Genomic DNA, 26,767 nt, shown 5'->3' on the forward strand with positions numbered 1-26,767 from the left:
AGACCTACAGTTACAGGGGTCCATGGCTTCCCATGCAGGCTAAGTACTTGGGGTCACAGGGGCCTGGCTCCTTATTCCCTTTGCTGCCTGACTGGGAGACAGGCTGGGGAAAGAGCAGGGGGGCTGCCTGTGATGGGGCAGAGGACAACCAAGGGCCCCTGTGTGGCTGAGTGATGCTGGGCCAGTGACGGAAAGCAAAGGCCAGTGGCTCACCTGCATGCTGGGCACACTCGGCGGGCTCCCTGGGAGGCACAGCGCCTGAAACACTAAGGCCATCTACAGCTACACCACACTCCCAGGAAAGGATCTTAAATTCAAAGAAAAAGATCTTAACTCAGAAAGAAAAAAAAAAAAAGAAATTGACCCAAAATGGAAAAGAAATGTCCAAACAGTGGGTATTTAAAAGTACCCAAGACTCTGAGGTCTGCCAGGTGCCAACCAGCTCACAGCACAGTTGTGCATAAGCGACTGCACGGATTCATAACCAGCTCCCAAGCAGGATGCCCTTTGGTAACTCGAGTTTCAAAACATTATCGAGAATCTGCTTCTAGTGGTGTGCAGGCTTATCACCATAGCAACTGCAGAGACGGCCCACAACCTGTCCATAACCTTCATGTTCACAGTTGCCAAAATTTTCCAAGACAGGACTTTGCAACCCCTTTCTTCACACCTGAAATGCAGAACTTTGTAAGTCGTCTCTCGGGGACATACTCACCTGCATTTTGGGACTCCGACTACTAAGTCTCTGCCAGCCAAGGAGGCCTCCCACTGGCCCCAACAGCTCTGAAGGGCGTGCCTTCTGGGGGCCTCCCAGCCCCCTTCATCACTTGCGAAAGCACAGTGCCCAGTACTATGCCCTAAAAATGACAATCTTCAACCCTCCCACTACTACCAATTTCTAGTCTGATGCCAAAATAATCTGTATAAATCATACCCATGAGTCATGTGTCATCAATTTTTAAAAACTAGTAATATTATAGACAATTATGTCCAATTAAGTAACTATTCCAATAGTGCTCATATGGAATAAATTGCTAGGCCATGATACATAGGAACCTGATTTTATTATTTTGAAGGAAACATCCATTCTCCACTGGTTTCAGACACCATTATGTATTATATATATAAGTATATAATATACATCACTCAGGCATGCACAAAGTTTTCTATAGGATGGTAAACTCATCAAGCAGGTAACACTGAATTAACACTTCAGATGATGTATTGCAATAACCACCTAGGTTAATTCAATGAAATGGTACTCACAGTAAATCTGAATAGTTTATTCACAGCGCTGAAGGTGATCTTTCTGTAGTTCGAAGACGGAACGTGAGTAAGCTCCGATCTGGCTCATGTTTACAAGGACGCTTTCGGCAGCTAGCTGTCAGCCCGAATGTCTTACTAATCTGTGAAAATACTTCTCTCAAATCCACGGCTGCCTTTGTAAATAAAACAGGAGACGAAACATCCTTTAAAGGATGTGACTATGCTGACCTTGCCCAGAATCGGGTAAAATTCCAGGAAACTGTGACCATCTAGCTTCTAAACTAGAGAATATCCCTAGCTTTTTAATTCTAGTAAAATCTGGATCTGAAACTGCAATGTTTTAATATGCCAAGCTTATGCAAATACTGGATCCTCACACAGCCTACAAAGGCTTCATGAAAAGTCAGCCTCAGATGAAGCCCAGCACACAGGTAATTAAGACACAGCAAGAAAAAACACAACTTACAAATGAAAAATCAAGAACTTGTGCCAAAGATGCATACACAACACTTACCAAATAAAACCTAAAGACCTGAAAAGTTGGAGTCTACACTTACTACATGACTCAGTGTACCCACCATGAACCCACAGACCGGGGAGGATGCCAATTTAGCAGCAACCCACCGCGGGTACAGCCGGCTGGCCGCCAGGACCTCGCAGCAGCAGAGGTGACACCCTACGAGGTGAAATCCCGCAAGCTGGGCGGCTCTCTCCCCGCCTCTCGCACAGCGCGCAGGCTCGGCCACCACTGGATGGACACGCCTGCCTCCTCTGCAGAGCAACACTCCAGGCACACAGGCCACGCAGCCGAGTGGCTCTCGGGCAGTCTCTGCCCCTCCCTGCCGTGTGCAGAGCCCCTGGAGAAGAAGCCCCATACTCCTCACACTGCACACGACTCCCGGCTCCACCGCGGGCACCAGAGCTGCGCCCACTACCAGGCCGTCCACCTTTGCTGAGCAGCCCGTGACCAGCCTGCCTCGGACAGCAGCATGCAGCCGTACGTGAGGCCACTTACCCTGTCCATGAGCCCTGTGTACTGGGGGGTCCACTGTGGGCCAAGTCCAGAGCCCGCGTCCCTACTCCAGGTTTCTCCATAGCCACCAAGCCCAGGGATCCTCACGAAAGCATCTGGTGACACTGGGAAGCCTGCTGAGAACCCATCTCAGGCCTGACCGCACTGCATGCTACATGTCCTCACTGTTCAGTCCTAGAAACGGCCTGGCCCCTTCCGCCCCTTGCCCAGCAGTGAGGGTTGGCAAAGCAGGCCCCGGGACACAGAAGCCAAGTCATGGCAGCCATGAAGGCTGGGAAGGGTCAGAGGTGATAAAGCAACTTCCCAGGATCCTGATCCCGCGTCCATCACCTGGCCAAAAAGCACGGAGAAAGTAACAAGCTCCCACTCACCCTAAAAGGCCACACCACTAAATCACCCTCGCGTGACCTGTTCAGCCTGAAAACCATGTAGGACTGTGAGATGGATCATGCTAAACACCCACTCTTAGTTGTGCATTACTATTATGCTTCGTCCTTGCTTCTGTAGCAGGTCAAGTGGAGTCTGTACAGCCAGTACAAACCATGGCTGCCGTGCAGAATCAGCAGCTACAGAATACGCCGATCCCCAGCACAGCACACGTCACAGCTCACGTTTGCAGCTGCCAGCCAGAGCAGGCTCTGCCTTCCAGAACACCCCAGTTCTAGGAGGCCAGGGACAAGCTGAGGACCTGAGGCCCAGGACAAATGCCCCCCCACTGCAGATTCCAGGAACACGGAGGGCTACTTTGCATCTCTGCAGGCAGGCGAGTGGGGAGTTCTGGAAGGGGTTCCTGGGATACCGTGGAGGTGCAACAGGGGAATGGGAGTGGGTCAGAGCCACGCAATGGTCCACAGAAGCCTGCTGGAAGAGCTGGAACGCTTCCACCTGCCAGAATCTGGGCTTCTGGCAACACTGGGCAGTGGCATGAGGCAGCAGATGCCCCCCAGGTGGAAGCCCTGGCCAGAACAATGGTGGGTGACCAGGACAGCCCTGAGGTGAGGCTCTGTCTTAGGGCCCAAGGGACTTTGGAAACGAGTGGCCCCTGCTCCCCAGGTGTACCCCACTCCATAGCATGGGGTTGCCCTCCTCCAGAGCCAACCAGGAACTCACACTTCAAAGGCAAAATCCGGGCAGCTCACCCTGCAGACTTTGGGCTGGGTGCAAGGACGTCTCCTTCTGCGACACCACCCTCTGCTGGGGCCAGAGAGACCCATCTTTTCTGCCCACAAAGTTGATAAAATCTACACAGAGGAGTTCTTACACTTCACCCCAGAGAAGCCAGTTCAAGTTTGAGCTGGGGAAGGCCAAGAGCTCCTCCTCGGGACCACCCTGCAAAGGGGACTAGGAAGCCCAGGAAGGAGCACCCGCCACACGGTGGACTTGGAAGCACTACGCTCGGGGCCCAGGAGGCCTGCAATGGGATTCAAGATGCACAGCAAAGACGGACAGGGTTGAAAAACTGTCGCCCCGAATCTGACTCTCTAAATAGCTCCACGCTCTCTAAATAGTTAGAAGCCAGGCACGTCATTAATTTCATCCTCAGATAATGCCCCTCGGTGTTTACAAGCAGCCTCCGTGCAGACCGGCTTCTGCAGAGCACAGCAGGGCCACTTCAGATGCCTCCAGGGTGCAGGCTGAGGGTCTACGGCCCTGGGCAGGGCCGGAGCCATCCTGTGACCCTGCGCGCCTGCACCTCAAGTGACAAACCAGGGCAGGGACCCTTCCTCTCCTGGGAACTACCCCATTCTGGTTCTGACTCTGGTATCAGCAGGAGTCATGTCTCCAGGACGCCCAGGACATGCCAGACGCCACACAGCCCGTTAGCGGGCACTCCCCCTGCTCTGCAGCCAAGCAGGCTAGACACGCGGTGCCAGAGAGCGCAGTGAGGACAGCATCGCTGCTCAGCGCCAAGCAAGTTAAAGCCTGGCGTCCAGGACCACCGTCGTTCCATCCGCCAGTCATTCCGTCCTTGACCAGTACACACACCACACGCCTTTGGTCAAATCAGGAGATTTCCTTGTACCTAAGATTCCTCACAGACTAAACATCTCTCAGTTCCCTCCCATCTCTAGAATCCATGATTACCTTGTGTCAGAAAAAAAAAAAAAGAAGAAGGGTAAGAGAAAAGGCAAATATAATCTCCAGAGTTTGATGCCTTTTACAGGATAGTAAATTTTTTCTGGAAGGTCAGGGAATGTGACACTCTGTTCAAGCAAAATACTAGCGTGCATGCCTGGCACAGATGGTCAGTGTTTGAGGGATTGGGATATGATAAAACACACAAAACACTATTCTCCTAATTTGATCTTCCTCTGGCAACTCAGAAAGCAGGCAGGCACGGCAGCACCAGGTGCAGAGCCAGGTGAACACGCGTTGTGTGCACCTGTGCAGGTGCAACTGAGAGTGGCTTCTGGTGGCGAAGACGCTGACTGAGCCACAGGGCGCTGTGCACCCACTGACAACATCTGAGTGTTTTTCTTGAAGGACTTTGCTGCATTTTTATAAGGAGTTAAGAATTTAGCATAAGCACTTTCAACTCTCACTTTATCTTCTTCCAAGAAACAAATTCCACAGCGTGCAGCACCCGGGGAAGCCGAGCAGGGCAGTGGCAGGCTCTCGTTCCGCTTCCCCTATGAGGCGTGCTACGGCCCCTCTTCCGCAGCCCCGAGTTCATCTCTGTGCCCCGGGCTTCCTGCTCAGCAGCCCCCCTCCTGGTCCTGCTCTCCACCCGATCTCACACTCAGGGAGACAGAGCTCCACGAAGCCATGCGGGGCGATGGGGCCACACGGTGGAGGGCGCCCACCCTTTACGGCCCAGCACCGAAGGCCGTCGCTACAGCATGTCGCCGTGGACCCCCAGAGCAGAAGATCAGCCTGTCTGTGGACGTTCATCAGGTGTTGCTCAGCACAAACCTAGGCTGCCAGCAGATGGGGAAACAGCATAGGAGGTTCGGCGAACCAGCCCAGCTACTTGAGAGCCAGCCTTGTGATCTGTACTTCTACAAGCTCCGCAAGCTCATACCAAGAGGCCCCATGCGGCCGAGACCCCTCAGAGCTGCCACCGCTGCGCTCAGCCCTCGAGGACTCCAGGTCTGTGGACGTGCCCTCCTGCCTGTGAACCATGTCTGGCTTCCCTTCTGCACCTGAGGCTTCCCCTGTCTCATCAGGGCCCACAACCCCTTGCTTTGCTGCATCATTTTTAGCGTCCTGTGGTGCCAACAATAAAGTCCTATGTTAAGACAAATGCCCCCCCCAGTCACTGTGGGTGTCAGAGGCCAGGGCTGCACGCATTGCAAAGCAGACCCCAGCTTCCCCACTCAGGGCACTGGCCTCCCGCCGGGCCGCCACCAGCACAAAGGCGGGGTGCCTTCCACAGGCACGCTCTGCTCCACTCCGAGGCCAACCCTGAGAGGGCGCGACAGCAGCAGCTTCCCATCTCAGCAGGCCGGCCGCCACATACAATGCCCCTCCCAGGCCCACCTCACACGCCACATCCTGACTTCTATTCACTAAATTCACCCTAAGTCCTGTTACGATGGGTGGACACATGAAAACATTTTCTGCCCGAGCTGTTCTAAAAACTGTCTGTGCTCTAATGAAAACAAAACATGGCTGTTTGACCTTTCGCGAGCTTCATGACCGTAGCCCAGCCCTCCCTGCCCACCTCGAGGCATGGGCTCCTCTGACATGTGATCGTCAAAAGCCTGAGGATCTCCTTTCAATCACGATGGAAAGATGGGCTCTAACGCACATGAGTGTTGCCCTGGAGGAAGGCAGCAAGCAGGGAAATGTAGGAGATGGGACTTCCTGAAGTAAATTTTCTTCCTTCCTGTCATTATCTGTCCTTCCCTTGGCTACATTTTTAATTCTAAAAATTCTCTAATTCTTCAAACTGCATGCTTGTGGCAGACTATGATACTTGTGCTGAGAACTTCTTATTCTACTAGGTTACACTTTGCCAACTTTGTTGGTCAAAAGCAGTCAAATATTTGCAATTTCATGACTTCATCTCAAACTTGGGGTTTTACTATCAATTAAGTTCCAGGGTCTACAAAGACATAGAAGAGAGTAGGCTGACCAGACTACAAATTTGATGTGACAGATGAGGTCAGAATAACAAGAAACGGTCAAAACCTGGCATAGTCACATCAGTTTTAGCAGAAACCATATGCAGATGAGCCTTGGCAATGGGATCCTCAGCATTACGGCAGGTTCCGGCACCTGCAGGGCTCCTGTCCAGCAAGGCCTCCCATGGGTGCTTCTCACAACAGCTCAAGGACCGCATGCTGAGTCCTCCCAGATGCACGCAGCAAGCTCCGATTGCTCCTGAGCCCCCCCAAATGCCTTCTGAGCAGAACTCAACTCTGGCCCGTTTACTGGTGAAGCAAAATTCAGTTGTCCACAGTGATGAGCACCCTGACTGCGCTTTGTTAAAAAATATTAATTTTTATAAATTTAATCATATGCCCTTTCAACACTCCCCTTCCAAAATTAGAAGGACTGATTTCCTGTGAACTCCAAAAGTGTACTTCCTATCAGCACTGTATCACCTTCTCAATGGAGGATTACACCTAGCTCAGTAACACATTTTAAATTACTGAATTCTTTGTCACAACTTTGCTGTCCTACAGCTGTCAGTCAGTAATGCAGGCTGCTGGGACGCAGCCTCATTGGACATGCAGGTAATGTGGCAATCGGCACTTTCCAACAGTGCAGGAGACAATAAAGTTCACCAGGGGAAAAATGTATGGAAATAAGTTTCTTTCATTTAATCTGATACTGCAAATTATCTCTAGATCAAGAAACACCATTCAAATCCATTCCTGGATGTCAAAAAATCTTTGGGTAAAATTATGGCACAATGGGATTTCCCTGAAGAGTCACACAGATCTGAATTCTAATGTCACTTTGCACCACAAGTAGCCAGGTTCAGTCTTATGAAAACTGCTGCGATCTTCTGCCCTCAATTTCTACACATTTCACCTAATGATCTTAACCAATCATTGCATCCCAGTCCTATGATAATTTAAAGTCACTTAAATGGTTAAAGATCTAAGTAATTTTATTCATGGGAAAGGCAGGCATTTTCCTAAGTTGTACACATTCTTAACAAAAGAAAAGCACACTTCAGATCAAAATAGAGGCAAAATGCCCAATTTCATTGCCAAAGGAGCTGCTTCAAAGCCCTTGGCCAAACCCTGCAAGTGAGAGTGTTTTGTGAGCATTAAATCCATATAACAAGCTCCTCTCCTCAAGGAACTTCCATTAAGCAGAGATTTAATGCCACGCTAGACCACTGCAGGCCTGCTATGATTGAAAAGTTTGTGTTTTTAAGGAGGAAAGATACTGTCTGTGGGGCATACAAAAAGTGACCCATGCAGACCGACAATGCTTTTCAACATTTTATGCCTCTGCCATGACAAATTTATTTTGCTAGTCTCTCAGTAAGCCACAATATTGTGTTGATTCTATTGTTAACTTGTTAAACTCAACTGCCATATATAATCGTTACAGAATCATCTGAGGTATCAAGTTTCTTAAAAAACAGATTGCATGTAGAGAAAATATACATAATCTCATTAAGAAATTATAATCTCTAAAATGCAATGAGCCTGCAAAGATAAAAAGAGTAAATACCAATTTATAGTGAAAATGATTTGATCTTTCCAACATCTTGACTTTAAAAGTGCTACTGAATTATTATTAATCATTTGACTGCTATCATAATAGATGAGGTTAAGGGCCAAGAGCTTTCCCAACATTTAAAAAATATTTGTCTTCAAAGTAAAAAAAGATTTAGTGCTAGCCTAATATATAATCCAATGAGTTCCAGAAAGTAGCCCTGTGACCAGTAAAATCTATAGTTGTAAAAATGTTTTAAAAGGAAAGCCAAGAATTAATTTTCAAAAATGCCACCCAGGGGCCACAATTGGGTTCACCAGGTTTTACATGACAAACTGTCAGAGGAATTCAAGAAAGCTCAGAGAACGAGCATTGCATTTCAGAGAATTGCACGATCTCCTGTTACTTCCCACAGGTTAATGAGTAAGAAATGAAATGCAGAATAAGGATTGCTGCAAAATGTGCTTTTATTCATTTACCTGTATACACGCTTACGAATGTGTATGCAGAGACAGTATTAGTTTCTCTACAGGATTAGAGAGAACATTTTTCTACAACTCTGTATACTCAACATACATTTGAGTATAGTAGACACTCGTATAATACACTGTATAAACCTATAATAATTAAACTCTGCTCCAAAAAACTGGCTAAATCTCTAATAAGGAAAAACAATACAGATTTGTATTTTGTTTTGCAGAAATGCGAAGGAGTCATTTTCCTCACTACAGAATATAACAGCGCAGCTGAAGCTCCTCGGTGTCTATCATCTCTGTTCAAGGAAAAGCAACATCCGTGAAACAGTTTCCAGGGAGAAGAGATCAACATTTTCGACCATATGGAGAAAATTACAAGTTCTATAACTGAAACACCACCTTCCACTTAAAAGAACTACCCCCAAAGAATAATGAACTATCAAAATGTTTAAAATGTATAAGACATAAAAAGAAGAAAACAAAGATGGCCAAATGTCTTTAAATAATTTACATAGCTGCTATTTGGAAAGTAATCTGTTGCAGCGAGCCATCTCTACACCCACAGGGCTACCTGAACCCAAGGTGATTAATTATAACTGCACACCAACTTAAAGTCACTCTTTTACTCCCTGTCTTGCGCAAAGGAGAAGAGCAGAGGAGAGCATGCTGCCCCTAGGGGCCTCCTACGTGGGGAGCTGCCAGGCCTGGGCCTGCACTGGAAGCGAGGACCTCATCTCAGAGGCCCGCCACCTGCTCTCTGCTCAGAAACGATGGCTACCCCGGACACACTGTGACCCCGGCAGGCCAGAGGTGTTAATCTGTGCAAACACATAGAGCGACTGGCCACCTGCAGTGGACCTGACAGGCCCTTGGGTCTGTACCCACCAGCCCAGGATCCCCATATTGGGTGCAGAGTCCCCGCCTGCAGGGCCTGGGATAACTGGGAAAGGGCTATCCAAGCAGTTACCCAGGGGCCTGGGCATAGGGCTACTGAAGCCCCAACTACCTGGGCCTGGGCCGTCTGGCTGCGGGGCTTCTGGGCCTAGGCCTCGTGGGCTCAGGGATACCTGGGCAAGGGCTACCCTGGCACAGTGCCACCCGGGTGCAGGGCCACCTGAGCCCTGGGCGCACGCGCTCACCTGGTGCAGGGTCGGCCACGCCCTCCTCTCCGCTCCCGTCAGCGGCCTCCTCGGCCAGGCCGGAGCCCGGGGAGTCGGCGGCGGCGCAGGCCGAGCCCGGGCTGCTGGGCTGCGAGGCCGAGTCGCCCTCACTGAGCGAGCTGCAGCGCGTGCGCGGAGCGCGGTCCCCGGGGCCGTCGCGGTCCCGGCGCGCGCGGCGGTGCACCCGAGAGTGCAGCACCATCTGGTGGTAGGTGCGGAAGATCTTGCCGCACTCGAAGCACTCGGACGACTTGCCGTGACCGGCGGGCGCGGTGGGGCGGCGGCTGGGGCGCGCGGCCGGCCGGGGCTCCAGCGGCCCCGGCCCGGGGTCCCCGGGCGCACCCGCCCGCTTGCGCGGGGGCCCCTGTGCGCCCAGCTCGGGCTCGCGCTTGCGCCGCTCCTGGCTCACCAGGACGTACTCGCGCCGCTCCTTGTCGAAGGCCACGTCCCCGGCCAGCGCCTCGTCCCACGCGCCGTACTTGAGGTACTCGGCTGGCTCGGCCACCTTGCCCCTGGTGGCCAGCTGCCAGGCCTGGTAGCTGTTGACCGGGTCCAGCTCGGCCACCCGCCGCCCTGCCTGGGCACCGACGGGCACACCGGCGTCCGCTGGCCGCAGGTCCAGGCACCGCAGGAAGAGCTGCTGGCGGTCCGCGGGGCCTCCAGGCTCCGAGTCCTCCCCGGGCGCGCCCTCCGCGGCTGGGACCCGGGGCCGGCCGGCCTCCACCCTGCGGTGGATGGCGTTGTGCGCATTCAAGCTGTCCAGGTTTGTAAACAGGTTCCCGCACTTGGTGCAGACTTCGTAGAGGGACAGGCCAGCCACGATCATCTCCTCCTGCACCACGTTGTTGATGGTGGCGATGGGATCCAGCTCGCCCCTGGGCTTGTTCTTGCTCCCCGTCTTCGGGCCGTGCGCCTTCATGTGGTTTTTCAGGAACCACGGCTCCTTGAACCTGCGGCCGCAGATGTGGCAGCCGTGGTCGAAGGAGCCCCGGTGCTTCCTCATGTGCGCCTTCAGGAACCAGGTCTGGCTGAAGGCCTGGCCGCACACCTCGCAGGGGAACTCCCCAGGCGGCAGCTCGGGCTTGCCATTCTCCACAAGCGCCCGGGCGCCGCTGGGCCCCTGCGCGGTGATGTGGTCCTTCTCGACGTGGCTCAGCAGGGACTCCTCCCTCAGGGTCGCGTAGCTGCACAGCCGGCACTGGAAGGGCTTGTGTGCCTGCTGCACGTGCAGCTCCAGGTCTCTCTTGCGCTCAAACTCGCTCTTGCAGAAGGCACACCGAGCCGCGGCCCTGCCCTCCTCCAGGGCACGCGTGGCCCCTTCCGCCTCCTTCCTGCTGCTCCTCAGCAGGATCTTGCTGCTGTCCGCCCGGGTGGCCCCGTTCAGGATCCTGTTGCAGGCCGAGGTGCTCTTGGTGGGGCTGGCGCAGCCGTCCAGGCCCTCAGACACACGCATCTCCCCGGCCTCCAGCTCATGGCCCTGGATGAGAGTTCCTGTGCGGTGGCTGCGAATGTGGATCTTCAAGTTGCCCTTCTGGGAGGCCCTGTGGTCACAGTAGGGACATTTGTATGGCTTTTCCCCCGTGTGCTTGCGCATGTGCTGGGACAGGGAGCTCTGGAAGGGAAAGCTCTTGCCACAGATGCAGCAGGTATGGCTCACGGCCTTGTCCCCGTCCACTTCGGGGCTCCTGCTGGCCCTGGAGGGGCTGGAGCCCCTTCTCAGCTCCATCTCAGGCTCTCGATTGCGATCCATCTCCACGACAAGGGCCGACCCCAGGGGACAGGTGGCTTTCTGTCACACAAGCCTGCCCCCACGGGTCTTATCTCTCCATTTTCAGATGAGTCTTTCACTTCCCAGCTGCGGAGCAGCGCCTGCCACACCACATGTGTTCCTACCTGGAAAGCATGGCAGCCCGCAGCCCGCACCTGAAACAGAGAAGACACGAGATCTTAGGCACAGGCTTCCCTTGAAAACTGGGAACCCGTAACACAGTGACTGGCACTCTCTTCCTTAAAAATACCCATCCAGTCCAAGTTAAAGAAAAGGGATGCCAAGAAAATTCAGAGATACACAACAGCTGCTTTTCCTTAAGGGCTCGAACAATTACTGATAACTGTGTGCTGAATCATTAACCTTAAATGAGTTAACTGAAATAATTTTTTTTTATCCAAAAGACATCAAATCTTTAAGGAAAGAGCACAGTAGGCAAGTGGGTTGGGGAGTGAGAAACCCAGGTGAGAGGCCCAGGGGGGCGGGGGGCCTGAGGGACAGAGGGCTGGGAGCAGAGCTGGGCCTGTGTCCTACACAGGCAGTGTACAAACGTGCTGCCGTGTTTGGATGTGAAGGCAGTGAGTCTTCGGTTAAGAATGCAAATGACTTAGTAAGAGAGGCAGTGACCTGCAGAAGTGGCACCCTGCTCTCATTCGGGATCTGTGCTCTGAGCCGGCTGCTGGACTGGCGACCTCTGGGTGTGTGTGGCCAGGAGACTGTTCCCAGAGCCACATTCGGTCTTTGCCACCTGTGAAAAGCCCAAACACTTGGCCCGTCTCACAACGCCTTTCCTGTCCTGATCCCTCCCTTTTTCTCCGGCACCCCTCCCCGCCCTTCCCCCAGAAAGGCACTCTATGCCCTGGCTGCAGGGCTGAGTCCTAGTCCCACTGCAGGGCACCCTCCCCATGGCCTCCGCACTTCTCCAAGGGGCGGACTCCCGGCAGCTTCCCGGGGAGGCTGGGTCTGCCTCTCCCTGGTGACAGCAGGAATCACACTGTGTCCTTGCTGCCACTTGAGTCCCACCCCGACCTCCAGAGAAAGAGGTTTGAGCCACTCCTCCAGGCGCCTAGGCATTTCCAGAACCCTGAGCATAGGCAAACTGAACAAGGGGGTGCCCGGCACTGTGCCCGGCCCTGTGGCCTGCACACAGTGGGACACCATACCGCGGGAAGGCCAGCCAAACACCTGCCCACCACCAGATGGGCCAGGACAATGCACACCAAAAAGCCACTCTCTGCAGTAAAACAGGAATTTCCCTCTGACTTATGAGCAGCATAAACAATGAACCAGTTGGGAAAGATGTGAGAGACGGCACCTTCCAGGGCAGTCCGGGGGAGGGTGGGCACACACAGCTCCCAGGGCACAGCCTCCTTATCCTCCTTACCTCTCAACAGAAGCAACTGAGCTAATGATTCTGAGGGTTTCCCTCCTGAGGGCTCCAGACTTGCAGAGAGACACCCAAATGGGCAGGTGTTCTTTAAAAAAAGCTTTAACATGAAGAAAGAGAGCTGTGTTTTTACAGACTTGAAACCTCATATACACTAAGAACTCATATTCAAGAATTTATAGAAAGTGAACAAGCTATGTGTTTCTGTTTTTTCACAAGACAGTGTGTCAATGCACATTATTTGTTCAGAGATGAAGGGTTTTCTCCCAAGAGAACAGGGGTAGCAACTCCGTGTTTGCTCCAGGTCTCCAGCCTGCTAGGTTTTTACCAAAGCAGACACAGAAAAGAATACTGACAACAGAATGGAGAGGCCTGTCACCCAGATGTCCCCAAAAAGTTGGAATGCTGAACACATTACACCTCTTTCACCCCACTGCCCCCAAGACATAGGAGCCTTTCACCACAGCCACCTTCTGAAAAGATGCCTCCTCCCACAGACCTGCACAATGAAAGGTGGAAATCGTACTGAGAATTATGTGTTCTTAAACATCTTTCAGGAAAGCCCCATGCTACCAAGTTTCCCAGGTATCTAAAGTGACCAGCACAGGCTAAGCAGCCAACTCCGGGAAGAGGCAGGAGGCAGAGCCTCATACAGGCGTTCTCACCTCGTCCTGCTAACAGGACACAAAGCTCCTCCTGCATAATAGGTGGAAACTCCTTAAAGGGGATAAACAGATGAGAACACCTCTTAATGACAATTTCAGCTATTTCAAAATTACTTTTGCAAGCTGTTTTGGTCTTGGTACAACTTTTGGATGGTCCTATGTTATTTATGATGATTTTATAAGGCGAAATAATTTGCAAGTATCCCCTTCTGTCCCAGGGCCTATTTCATCCCTAAAATGTTGAATGTGATGTAATATACGGAAGTATGAATGAAACATACTATTTATATGTCACTTAAGTGACCAAATCTGGGTATCAATTTTAGGAGTTTAAGAACCATGCAGAAGAAAGCTTACAGAGAAAACACAACTAAAACACAGGAATTATTGCTCTGAAATAATTTTACGACTCCAGTGGACCTGTAGGCTGGCTCATCAAGGATGCTAAATGTTCAACAGGATCAAACAACCAAAAACCAGCCATGAAGATGAAATTCATGGAGCAAAGTACTCAGCTAGTTACGGGTCACAAGGAGCAACCCACAGATGCACCTGGAATATAAGTGGATTTTTCAAGTGAGGAGACTTGCTCTAATCATCAAAAATGCATGTTCTGTGGTCCCAACCCCAGGATAAGCCAGTTTTGCTCCTTCTTTTTTATAACTCAGCCTCTGCAGAACTCCCAGGGGCCAGAGAAAGTTAAATACTTTCAAAGCCCAGGGGCAGGTCCAGGGGTCTGCATACAGGGGACCCTACCGCCATGCCATGCAGGAGTCTCGGCCAGCACGGAGCAGTGCAAGGCGGACCCTGGGAGCCCCATACCCACTCCCATCCACCAGCCATGTGGCTTTCAGGGGGCCCCTTCACACCCTGGGTTCATCTCCTCATCTGTCAGGTGCTGAGAGTCGGGGAGGGACACAAGAAGCCGTGTGTCACCACAGCCCCTTGCAAGCTTTCCCCACTGGCCCCTCCCCAAGGCACCGCTTGGATCCTCTGCAAACAGCACAGAGCGAACAGCCCATGAAGAACACACACCTGCCCAACAGCCCGCGTCCCAGAGCAAGGCACAAAGGAGAGGCCAGGCGGGCACGGCCCTTCCACGGCAGACCAGCGGCCAGAGCCACCTTGCTGGCCGCAGGCCACCTCCAGTGCGCAGCGCACTGCCCTTCAGAGGATGTGACCTCGCTGTTGCCGCCTTTCCACAGGGCCTCGGAAGCCTCTGCACAGTTCAAAAGGCTCTTCACTGCCATGCTCGCTTTCTGAGAAGTCCCCGTGTCCTCTTTACAGCCTCCATGTGGACATTTCTGATTCCCTGACCCCAGACCTCCAGCCAAAGAATGGACACATACCCTCAAGAAGCCCAAAGCCTAGAGAATACAGTTTTCATTCTTCCTCGGGCCTCCTCCAAAACCAGCTTAGCAGCTTCACCAAAGGCCACAGGTGCCCTGCAACTTACAGGGAATTCCCAGGTAAGGGCATTGCCAGTGCCCTGCAGCCAGCGAGGCAAGCCCCTCTCTTCTGTTGTGTGGGATTTCCCTGCCCGCCACCATCTTTGGAAGCCCAGCCCTGTGAGAACTGCACGGGATGCTTTTTTAGAGAACATAAAAATGTTTTGAAGGGGAATATATAAGAATGGAGAAAATGCTGTAACATCATAACTATTTAAGCCCAAACACAATTATCTTAAGGAAATCATCACATCCACAATGCTGGCTCCACTTGGAAGAGGCCCATTAAGTGGCCCCTTCCTGATGCCGGTGGTCCACTGATGCAGTTTCTTGCAAACCTTTAAAGAAACAGTCAAAACATACTTCCCTGTAACTAGCTCTCCTTAGTCAATGGCCAAAACAGAACTGTGTGATATTCTCAGCTGCAGGCAACGACTGCCGTGTAAGGCAGTTATCACTTCCTTTCTAAAAAGTAACAAGAATGCTGTCATCAGAACTTCCAACTTAAAAATGCACTGCGGGGCAACCATCCCCATTCAAAGGTATACACGGACCCTCCTAGCACTACTGGCTTCCATCTCTCCCTGTCCTTTTAAAAAATCCCACCAGCCTCTGCGAGCTGGGAGGGACTCAGGTGGTTTCTCCACATTTATTTTGCTCCCTAATGAGGAGCGGTTCACATCCAAACACCACTATGTGATGAAGCATTACACCACTTGGTTCTCGCCAAACATATCTCAGTACTAGCTGCCTCTATTTTATTCTCACAAACAAACAACACGCCAAGTGAGGTTCGGCACTCCAAGTTCCTCTAAAACACATTAACCTAAAGATAACTAGCCTTATAAAACGTGTAGCTGGCTTTTTACCCAGAGCAGTGTGAGTAAAGAAAGTCTTCCTACAACATAGCGTCAGGAGCGAGGGGAGCGAAGGGGAGAGCAAATGCACATACCTATGTTTTAACTGATAATATGACATGCCAACCCACATACATGTCAATCCATACACATGATAATGTGTTAGCTTACATGCATTCATATGGCAGAGCTCTGCCAGAATACATATTTGCCCATAATGAATCATAGTTTTGTTGTTATTGTATTATAAACTTCTTCCAAGGCTGTAACTGGGAACTTGCCAGACAGGACTGTAATTTAATTGTTCAGGCATAAAAATGGCTTGCTGATTAGTTTTAAAATAGATTTCCACTGGATCTGCATGTGTGTGTGTATGTGTGTGTGTACGTGTGTTTCTCTAAGGATGTAATAAACAGTTTGAAGCTACTTTTTAAAAATGCCTTATATAATTTTCAAAATAAATTTCATTTTTAAAAAGTTAGGTAATCTAATCACATTTATAAAAAAACTAGGAAAAAGATGTATATTAAAAAAATGTATTTATAACCAAAATGCATTATAATGGAGATGGAGAGGTGTTTCAGAGGGCAAATTGTGTAAGTTTGACAATAAAATATATAGTAAACCAAAAAGTAAGCATGTGAGCACATAAACAAATGAGCACTAGGTCTGAACACACACGTGTAAGGCTGCTGCCACCCCTCAGCGAGGTGCTTTCCTTCTTCACCTACGCAGCGCAATCAAAATGAAGCGCTTTCCCAAGACTGCTTACAATCACTGGATTTACGGTAACTTTAATCTGTGGGTAAAGGTTTCAACTAATACATCACTTTTGTAAGTGAGGAATCTGGGAGGGGCATCTGTGAGCTTACACAGTACAGGAAGGTCACCTGCTGAAGGCCACCCTGCAGATCTGCTCAAGCAGCTCCCCGAGCCGACCCAGGACCAGGGTCACCCTGCCTGCCTTGGAGTCTGCCTGCGGGCCAGCCTCCGAGACATCCAGCCGGAAGGAGGGGCACCGTAAGGCAACCAACAGGTCCATAAAGAGTCACGTCCGTGTTCCTGACCCCCTTCAATGACAGCTCCACACTGCTGGGGCACCGAACTCAACACAGCAGGGTCAGACCTGACACAGGCTTCGTCACAGCTGAGAACCAGATGCCAGGAGACTGTGGGAGCCTGTTACTCAGAGGCAATGACAGACAGTGAGAAAGAGAAACACGTCAACATGCAGTTAGAAAACAGAGTTCTGGCCGTGCTCCAGCAGGGCGGGCAGAAGTTTCCAGAAGGGCAGGGAGGGAAGTACTTGCACTGGCAAGGTTTAGCTAAGTCTTCCCAGGGAAGTCAAGGGTCGTCTGGGAATCAAATGGTGAGGCCAACCTCCCAGTGAGAGTGACTCCCCATTACCAGAACTGATGGTCCCCTCCACTCTCCTCTTCCCCCCACAGGCAATACCCAAAACAGCCCCAGCATCCTGCTGGCTGCACCTCCAATCCCTTCACAGCCTTTCACACCCTTAAAATGAGACCCAGATGGCCTAACTGAGCTTCCAGAAGCCCTGACCCCTGCCCAGCCAGGCTCATGACTCCTGGGTCACCAGCTGTGCCCTGCTCCACACTCAGCACACACACATCCACTCTCAGAACTGGGCCCCCTTGCATGCAGTGCCCACACCACCTTCTAAGGTATGGCCTTCCTGAGGGGGCTTACCTGCCCCTGTCAGCCATGTGACCGAGTCAGGGTCCCTACAATACCTTCTCCTCACACTCTGCGTGGCCCTGGCCCTATCCTAGCACTTGTCTGAACATGTTACTTTTTCTGCTTCTTTAATAGTCACTTGCATGTGAGATGACATATTTTATGAGGACAGACTCACACAATATCTAGATTTCTCCCCAGCAACTCTCCAATGCCAAGCCCCAAATGGGTGTCACAGCAGTGTGACAGGGGCCTAGACTGTGAGCTTCGAGGTCAGACTGCCCAACAAAAACTACTTGGATCAGCTGTGTGACCTTGAGTAAGTGTTTTGACCTCTCTGTTCCCCAGAACATGTTGTTTTTAAAATTTACTGATAGTAATGATAACTATACTATTTTTTTGAGGTTTAAATTAATGCATACAAGGTACAATGGTAAGTGGCCAACATACATTAGGTATTATTAATCAGTAACTGCTGAATAAGTGAATGAAATGTCAGTATAGTACCCAAAGATATTTAGTCACTGGCAGTGACAACATTTGGTTTAATACATTCAATAGCACAAAATAATAAAGCTTAGGAGGCTAAATTAGCAATCACTAAATAGTGATGCCTATGTGTTCATAGGCCATTACAAATTCACTACAACAGACTCTGTACAATTAAAAAGTCTTCCACCAACAGCTATAATCATCCACAGCAAAGATGTTCTAACATGCTATAGCTCCAGAACTCTTCATTAAAATTAAACTTCAATATGCACTAGATTATTAGATAATACTTGGGAATTACTATGACTTTTGTTATGTCGGTAATACAGGAGAACATTCTTAGTTTTGGAGATTTCTGATGAAATATTTTAGAGGTGGTTAAAAAAAAAGAGAAAGTACATGTATCAAAATGTTAACGATTGCTATATCTAGATGAGGGGTGTATGTGTATTTATTTGTCTGATACTCAAACCAAACAAGGATACCACAAAAGAGAAAATTACAGGCCAATATCCTTGATGAACACAGACACAAAACTCAATAAAATACTACCAAACTAAACTCAACAAATCATTAAGAGGATCAAACACCATAACAAAGTGGGATTTATTCAGGAATGCAAGGATGGTTCAACATTTGCACAATCAACTTGATATACCACTTTAACAAAATGAAGGACAAAAATTGTATGATCATATAAATAGATGCAAAAAAAGGATTTGACAATATTCAACATCCACTTATGATAAAAACTCTCAACAAAAAGTGGGCATAGAGGCAACATACCTCAACATAACAAAGGCCATATATGACAAACCCACAGCCAACACCACACTCAAAAGTGAAAAACTGAAAGGTTTTCCTCTAAGATCCGAAAGGACAAAGATGCTCACTCTCACCACGTTTATTCGATAGAGTATGAGAAGCCCCAGCCACAGGAATAAGGCAAGAAGGGGGGGGGGCATCCAAATCAGAAAGAAAGAAGTAAAACTGTCACTATTTGCAGATGACATCATACTATATAGAGAAAACTCTAATTAGTCTCCACCAAAAACCTGTTAGAATAAACAAATTCAATGAAGTAGCAGGACACAAAATTAATATACAGAAATCTGTGGCATTTCTATATCTTAATAAAGAACTGTCAAGAAAGAGAAATTAAGAAAGCAATCCCATTTACAACTGCATCAAAAACAATAAAATACCTAGAAATAAATTTAATCAAGGAGGTGAAAGAGCTGCTGTACTCTGAAAACTATAAGACACTGATGAAAGTAACTGAAGATAATACAAATAAATGAAAAGATATCCCATAATCATGGATTAGAAGAATTAATATGGTCAAACTGTTCACACTACCCAAACCAATATACAGATTCAATATAACCCCTATCAAAATTCCAATGGCATTTTTCACAGAACTAGAACAAATAATTCTAAAATTTGTATGGAGTCACAAAAGATCCTAAAGAAACAAAACAATCCTGAGAAAGAACAAAGTTGAAGTTGTCATGCTCTGTAATTTCAAACTATATTACAAAGCTGCAATAATTGAAACAGTATGGCACTGGCATAAAGAGAGACAATGAAACAGAACTGAGCACCTAGACATAAACCCAGACATCTATGGACGATCATTTTATGACAAAGGAGCCGAGATGAATAGAGAAAGAGAAGTCTCACAAATAAATGTTGCTGGTCAAACTGGACAGCACCAGGCAATGGAGTGAGACTGGACCACTCTATCTTGCACCATACATAAAAATTAATTCAAAATGGATTAAAGATTTGAATGTAAGACATGAAACCACAAATTTGTAGAAGAAGAGAAAGCAGGCAGTAAGCTCTTAGCAGTGCTTGTGGATCTGACGGCAAAGGCAAAAATAAACTATCGGGACTAAAAAGTTTCTTCAAAGTGAAAGAACTTCAATAATGTGAAAAGGCACCTTCCTGTATGGGATAAAAATATTTGCAAATCATATATCTGATAAGGGGCTAATATCCGAAATACGTAAAGAATAAAACCCAACAATAAAAATCAATCCAATTAAGAAGTGGGCAGAGGGTCTTAATAGACACTTTTCCAAAGAAGACAAACAGATGGCCAATAGGCACATGATAAGATGCTCCACATCACTATAATCACCAAGAAAATGAAAATCAAAAGCACAATGAGATACCACCTCACATCTATAAGAACCGCTATTATCAAAAAGACAAGAAAAAACAAACGTTGGGGAGCATGTGGACAAAAAAGGAACCGTCATGTACTGTCAGTAGGAATGCAAATTGGTGCAGCCCCTGTGGGAAACGTTCCTCAAAAAATTAAGAATCAGCCTACCAAATGATCCAGCTATTCCACTTCTGGGTATTTATCTGAAGAATATGAAAACAGTGACTGGAAAAGATACATGCACCCCTGTTCACAGCATTGCATTACATACAATGGCCAAGATAGGGAAGCAACCTAAGTGTCCACTGATGAATAAATAGATAAAGAAGATGTGGTACATATACACATGGAATATTACTTAGCCATAAAAAGAATGACTTCTAGCCACTTGCAACAACATGAATGGACCTTAAAGGTATTTTCCTAAGTGAAATATATCAGGGAAAGACAAATACCATATGATTTAACTTATATGTGGAATCTTTAAAAAAATCAATACAAAACAAACTCATAGAAACAGAACTGGTGGTTATCAGCAGGGGAGGGGGTTGGGAGGTGGGCAAAATGGCTGGAGGGGGTCAACTATACGGTGGCGGGTGGTAAGTAACTTGCGGTGGGGATTTCTGTGTAGTGTATACAGGTTATAACGTTGCACACCTGAACTTACATAATGGCATATCCTGATCTTACCTCAACTAAAAAAAAATAGGAAGAATTTTGGAATATTATTCAGTCAAAAGCATGAGAATAAAACATAAATAATATAAATAAAGCCTGAACATTGTTTTAACAATTGCTGGATCTAGACAGATGTATGTGGGAATATTACTCTATTTTTACCGATTTGGGAAGTTTTTCACAAATCAAAAAAAAAAAAAAAAAACTCACCACCTTCCACTTGCAACTCCAGGTAAGCAACACAACTGGGAGCAGAGATGCTCTGGGGAGAGCCTGGTCCCCCTGCCCCCAACCTTTCCGCCTCCCCCACCTCTCCCGCCACCCCCTCTAGGCCCCAGGAGGTCCCGGGGTCCCCCCACCCCCAGCCCCACAAGGCCTGGGGACAGCGCTGCTCCGCGCCCAGGGCGCTCGTGCGAGCCTTTCCATTGCTTCCCGGAACACTGTTGAGGTTTTTCTTTCATATTTAAAAGATTTCTGACCAGTTATGAATGGAATTATCAGGAGAAAAGGGGGGAAATGCCCATTTGTGAACAGTAAGTGCACCGAAGCAACCCCACACGCAGCCAAGGGCTCTGCACGCGCTTCCCCAAAACCTTCGCTCCACCTATCAAAATCCCAGGCGGAAAAAAGGGGCCAGGGGCTCATCTCCCCGGGGCCCCTGATACCGAGTAACCCGCGCGACGAAGCACGTCTGGGTCCGGCGGCCCCGCAGCGCGGCGAGGCCGGGAGGCCGCGGGCCGGGGGCGCACTTCCCGGGCTCGGCGCCCAGCTCCCCAGCGCGGCGAGGGAAGCCTGGGGCTCGGCCGGTGCTCAGGGGGCTCCAAAGCGGGGTGTCTCCTCAGCCCTGCTCACTGGGCGGTGGGCGCGCCGGGACGCCGAGCAGCAGCCCCGGCCTCCTGGAGCCGCGGCCACGCAGGCCGCCTCCCCGACGCCCGGCGGGACGGGCGCCCCAGGGATGGCCGGCGGCGCGGGGGCGCCCTGCACGGAGACCCACACGCTTTTTGTTCGGAACACTGGGTAATGTGAACGCACGATCAGCACAACAGGGGCTGAGCTCTATTTTCTTAAACAAAGGTTTTCTTTAAATTATTTAACACACCCAAATAAATCAAAGCAAGTGCCAACGAGCTGGTCCCCAAATACAACTAACTGTTCGCACTAAGGTTTTATTATGCAAACTCCATGATCATTTAAACACAAGCCCTTCGATATTGGACCAGACCATGGCTTTAGAATCATCACTCCATTTATAGCAAAAAAGCCTACATGACCTAAATGTTATTCTGCAAGTAGGTTACCTTTTATGAAGTTGTTTACCACAACCTGTCAAAATCTCAAATAAATTTCTGGTTCAGGAGAAGAGACAGAGAGGCCCCTCTTCGCCTCCAGATGGAAGGTGCAAATAGAACATTTACTAACAACAGCATACCAGTATATTTCCAAAAGAAAATATAAACTAACATTAATATATGAGCTGGCCATGTGTCGTTTCACTAAAATACAAAGATTGGTGGTGAAATCTGACCTTAACAGGGGAATAAAAAAAAGCAGATGAATACACAATATAATTACTGATTGCATTCAGGAAAGCCCAAGCATAAATGAGGGGGGATGCTGGAATTTTCTTTCCCCGGTCATTTATAACATATCCTGAAAACCCCGAGTAATCATGGAGACTTTAGCGGAGATGTCATATGAAAATAAAGCAAGGGGAGGGGGCATGGATTTTTTGGTATCAAAAGGAAAGAAGCTTCCTTTTACTTATTTTCTACCTTTTCTAAAATTAATGCATCACTATTACTTGTTATCTAGTATTTCCCGTCTTACATAAAGTAGTAAGTTTATTAATCTATTTGTCCTTAAAAACGTAAACAGAAAGAAAGAGAAGAAAAGAGGGAGAGAGAGAAAAAGAAAGAGCCAGCTTGCTCTGTGATTCTCTCCAGATAAAAAGTCCGGCTGGGGCACCCGATCTGCTGCGAAGAGCTGGGACCTGGAGGGAGACCCAGCTTCCGGGGGCAGCCGGCACTGCCACTGTAGTTAATGATTTAGTCAACATTTCCATTAAGGGCCCCATTTCCAGGGGCTTAGAACGGCATCCCCCACAAACAGGGCGGCTCAGGATAAAGTCTGTTGCCACTGAGAGGCAGCTCAGCGTTTTACAAAAATAGAGAACAAATCGCTGGCTATTCATGGAGTGAACCACAAAAGCAGTCTAAGTTTTTACTTGGACTCTTTTTACATTCTGCACCACGAATTTGAGCCAAACTTTCAAATAACTCAGAAACACTGAAAACTTAGGGAACACCAGCGAAAATGTAGGCTCATAAATTTCTATTTTAAAAACAAATGTGGAAAATCAGAAGGTTCAGATAACTGCAGAGAGGATCCCACTTAAAAGAGGCTTACAGACTTTTAGTGAGACTAAACTCAAAAGTATAGAAACTACCACTAATTCAGTATCTGATATAAAGCATTTAAAAATTTTTCTTAAGTTTTCAGCACTGAAAACAAAACAATCAGGTTCAGAAACACTATATTCTATGTTACACTTAATCACTGGACATACCTTTCTGAAGTTCCTATTAGTTGACTGTAAAATAATTTTAACAAAAATTTGTTTCTGCAGTAAGCTGTATTTTACTCCATGTAAACCAATAGCAAAGGGCAATTATTTATTTGCCAACACACATACACTGACCTATTTTCCAGTCTCTTACCTAAAATCAGCATTTTTCTCCCAGTATAAGAAAAAAGATTATAATACCTTCCTAACATTATCTCTTTTTCCTGTGCTTTTGCGAAAAAGCCTAGAGGTCTCCGCCAAGAAAGAAAGAATTGTGCCTAAGAATACAAAGAGAGAGAATTATGTGCAGTAGGTCATAAAACATTGTTAAACATTACCTTCCGAGGTAGCACCATTCCGCACAGGAGTCAGCCCCCAAAAATCCCTTTCCTAAGAGCTCACAGAGGAAGAATAAGCACTTCAATAATCAGTTTTACTGGATTCTAAGCAACTGCTCACATTTTCTGTAAAGATACCATGAATTGCGTATATTTAGGTAGGAAAGCTGAAAGGCATTATCGCACAAGGAATTAGTTCAGATTCTAATTGCTGCTGTATCAACAGCAATCAATACTTGTAGAGGATCAGAATTATAAATGGACAAATCTCCCCCAAACACTTTACTATATTGTAAAGAGCACATACAATAGGCAGTTTAAATTTCCAGATCCATTACTGCCAATAACTACTGCAACATGACCTAGTTTATCACTAACACACACAGCACCTTTGAAAGCAGCTGGGTATTTCAGCCTCTTAAGGGGAATGATCAGAGAATGTTTACAAAGAGCAATTCTTGACAAGAACATGATGTCACATCGCCCTAGGTTTTATCCTGCATTGCCAGGCTAAAAATATATTTTCAGGCACACTTAATGAGACATCACAGCAAGTTCTGAGTTTTGAAGATAAAAGGCCATCTATACTTTTCTCCCAAGGAACAAAAAAGGATAAGCGAGCAAAATCCCACTCTAACTCCCCATAATAATGCAATTGTGTTATTGAGCAACAGAAATTAAGGAAACACCACACCTGAAGAGACTGTAAATTTTCTTTGCAGAAAAGAGGAAGGGGGTATTTTTCTAAGCTCAAGCATCTCACCCAGTGACAGCTCTTGGAAAAGTCAGTATAAACTACAAGGCACATTTTTTAATGTCCAAGCCCCTGCCCCCGCCCCCATGGGCCCTGGGGAAGAAATAGACCCAACCTGAAAGGGAATCTCCCACGTTGGCCCTGGCTGGCTTGCCTGGGACTGGTGTACTGGGCCTTCTGAGCAGAGCCCAGTCCCGGGACGCGGACGCCAGAGCGGTCACACCACTCGCCACACTGCCCGAAGCCCCGAAGACCTGACACTGACTCAGGGACTCGCCTTCACCGGCGCACGGCGGCAGTGTATGACCTGACACTGTGTCCATTCTCTGACCCCCACCTGCAAGCGCACAGCAAGGCACCAGTCCCCAGATGCCCTGCTCCAGTCTGTGCGGGGTGCTGTGACATGTGCCAGGCATTGGTAGGCAGCTGACTGAGGTTCCCCAGGGCCACGAGGGCCCAGGTGAGGCGCAGGGCTCGGCTCGGCAGGCAAGGTGTGGAGTGGACGGCCATGGGCCCGGGGGGCCAGTCTTGCCCTGTTGGGCACTGGGACATCCAAGTTATGGACAATCTGGTTCAAAAAAAATCACTTTGGGTTAGAGTCTACAGACACAGCTATTTGGCACAAGGGACAGTTACACGTCTTACTTCAACACACGTCCACACAAGTCTGTCACACAAAGACACCAGATCACTACACACCTGCCGTGCACAGGACGGGTGTCCTGAGCCCAGGCCTCTGTGGGAGGCAGACAGCAGCTAAACGGTTGTGAGGCTCACCCACTGATTACCAAGGTCCTAGAAAAGTAAACATAATCACTCTAAAGCATGCATTTCCAACCCAGTTAATCTGAACGGGCTGCTGTGACATCACTTAATAAACAGGACTGATAACCAGAGGCCATTCTCGCCTCCATTTGCCCAATTCACAAATAGGCTCATGGCTCACACCCCTAGTCTGGCTCACAGAGGAAGGGCAGGCCCATCAATCGGAGATGCCAGGAAACCCCGCCGCCTCACGGCCAGGCTGCCACTGCAGACAGGGGCTTGGCCACTCCCCAGCTCCCAGGCTGGGCTCAGGCTGCTGCTCACTTGGGCTCCAGCCCACCAGGCTCTCTGGCAGCCAAGCTGCTCAGGCAGAATGGGACCTGCCTTCCTGTGCCTGGGTGATGGGCGACCGCCCTAACTTGGGAAAACTGGCAGCTCTGGCTGAGAACGGCGGCAGAATGCACATCCAGCACCTTCCTCAACGGGAGGCCCAAACCTCACACCTCCTACCCACCGACACAGAGCAAGGTGGTCATCTGAAAATGCCCGCTGAGCCACAGGCCCACCAAGGCCTTCAGCAGAGACCAGCTCCTAGACCCCTGGTTCCCGCCGGACAAGGAGCCGGCCCAAGGCTTCCACACACCCGTGGACAACACACAGCAAGGTTTCAGCTCACAGCACACTGCCGGCCCCCCGGCCACGTGCAGGCAGCACATTTCCAGGGGGACACACGGCCAAACCCCCACCCACAGAACAGGGGACTGGGTCTCCTCTGTGCCACTGGGTACTCACACGTTTTATGCCATCAAAAGTCACACTCACAGATTCACTCTGGAGGATCGTGACTCCCATCCTAACTACAAATACCACTGGTTTCTCTGCTCTGTACTCAAAGCTGTATTACCAAGCTACTCATCCACATATACATTGTAAACTGCTTGCAGTGCCTTGCTTTCCATTTGCTCTGAGTTTTGGTTTTTTATTTTTTACAAAATTGGTCTGCTGCACTAAACTTACCCAGGGACAGAGCGCTGGGAGGCTGGGTAGTCGGGCAGGGCACCTCCTGTTCACTCTATGGCAGTGAGAGCCACGAGATGGAGAACGCCACAAGACCGGCCACGCTCTGAAGGAAGCCGACGGGCCTCCTGACGGGGGTCAGGAAGCCCTGTCAGCAGGACTCCACACACGGCAAATGAAAGGATGCTTATTTTTAAGCATTTAAAGCAAGCATATATTATACCACCTGCATACGGCAAGGGAACCCTGTGTGTCAGAGCCTCTCCGGAAAGTTCTCAGTGATTTGTGAACAACGTCAACCTTTTTCTTCTTAAGCTGGAGCTAGCTGCATTTCAGATAAGCACACCATCTTTGCTTTCTTGGGTAAGGGTAGTTCTCTCAAACTACTTCTTAAATCTCTTAATGGAAACTACAAAGAAAAGGTGCTAAATAAGTACCAGGAAGCCTTTCAACATGAGGTTCAAGAATTGAAGCCATTTGTAAGGAGCAAAGGGCAGGACCTGCTCTGACGGAGGGTGGGGGGTGGCTGGGGCACAGAGGGCTCTGGAATGGACACTCAACTTTTTTTTTTTTTGACACAAGGAGGTTCCTTTCTTGAGAACATGTT

General features: G+C 48.8%; 1 protein-coding gene across 6 annotated transcripts in view; it reads right to left on the reverse strand.

Moving 5' to 3' along the window:
• The window catches only part of ZNF516 (zinc finger protein 516), a 110,685-nt gene that overhangs the window by 52,687 nt on the left and 31,231 nt on the right, over positions 1-26,767 (reverse strand). For 5 of the 6 annotated variants that reach the window (XM_037007391.2, XM_037007396.2, XM_037007392.2 and 2 more), the window contains exon 2: positions 9,537-11,480. In XM_037007391.2, coding sequence (XP_036863286.2) covers positions 9,537-11,307 — 1,771 coding nt within the window. In that variant the 5' untranslated portion in view covers positions 11,308-11,480. Of the gene's footprint in view, positions 1-9,536; positions 11,481-11,952; positions 12,147-26,767 lie in introns of those variants that run through there. The other variant, XM_037007393.2, reaches the window with a different exon arrangement.

Source organism: Manis javanica, chromosome 9 (genome assembly GCF_040802235.1).
Source record: "Manis javanica isolate MJ-LG chromosome 9, MJ_LKY, whole genome shotgun sequence".
NCBI lineage: Eukaryota > Metazoa > Chordata > Mammalia > Pholidota > Manidae > Manis > Manis javanica.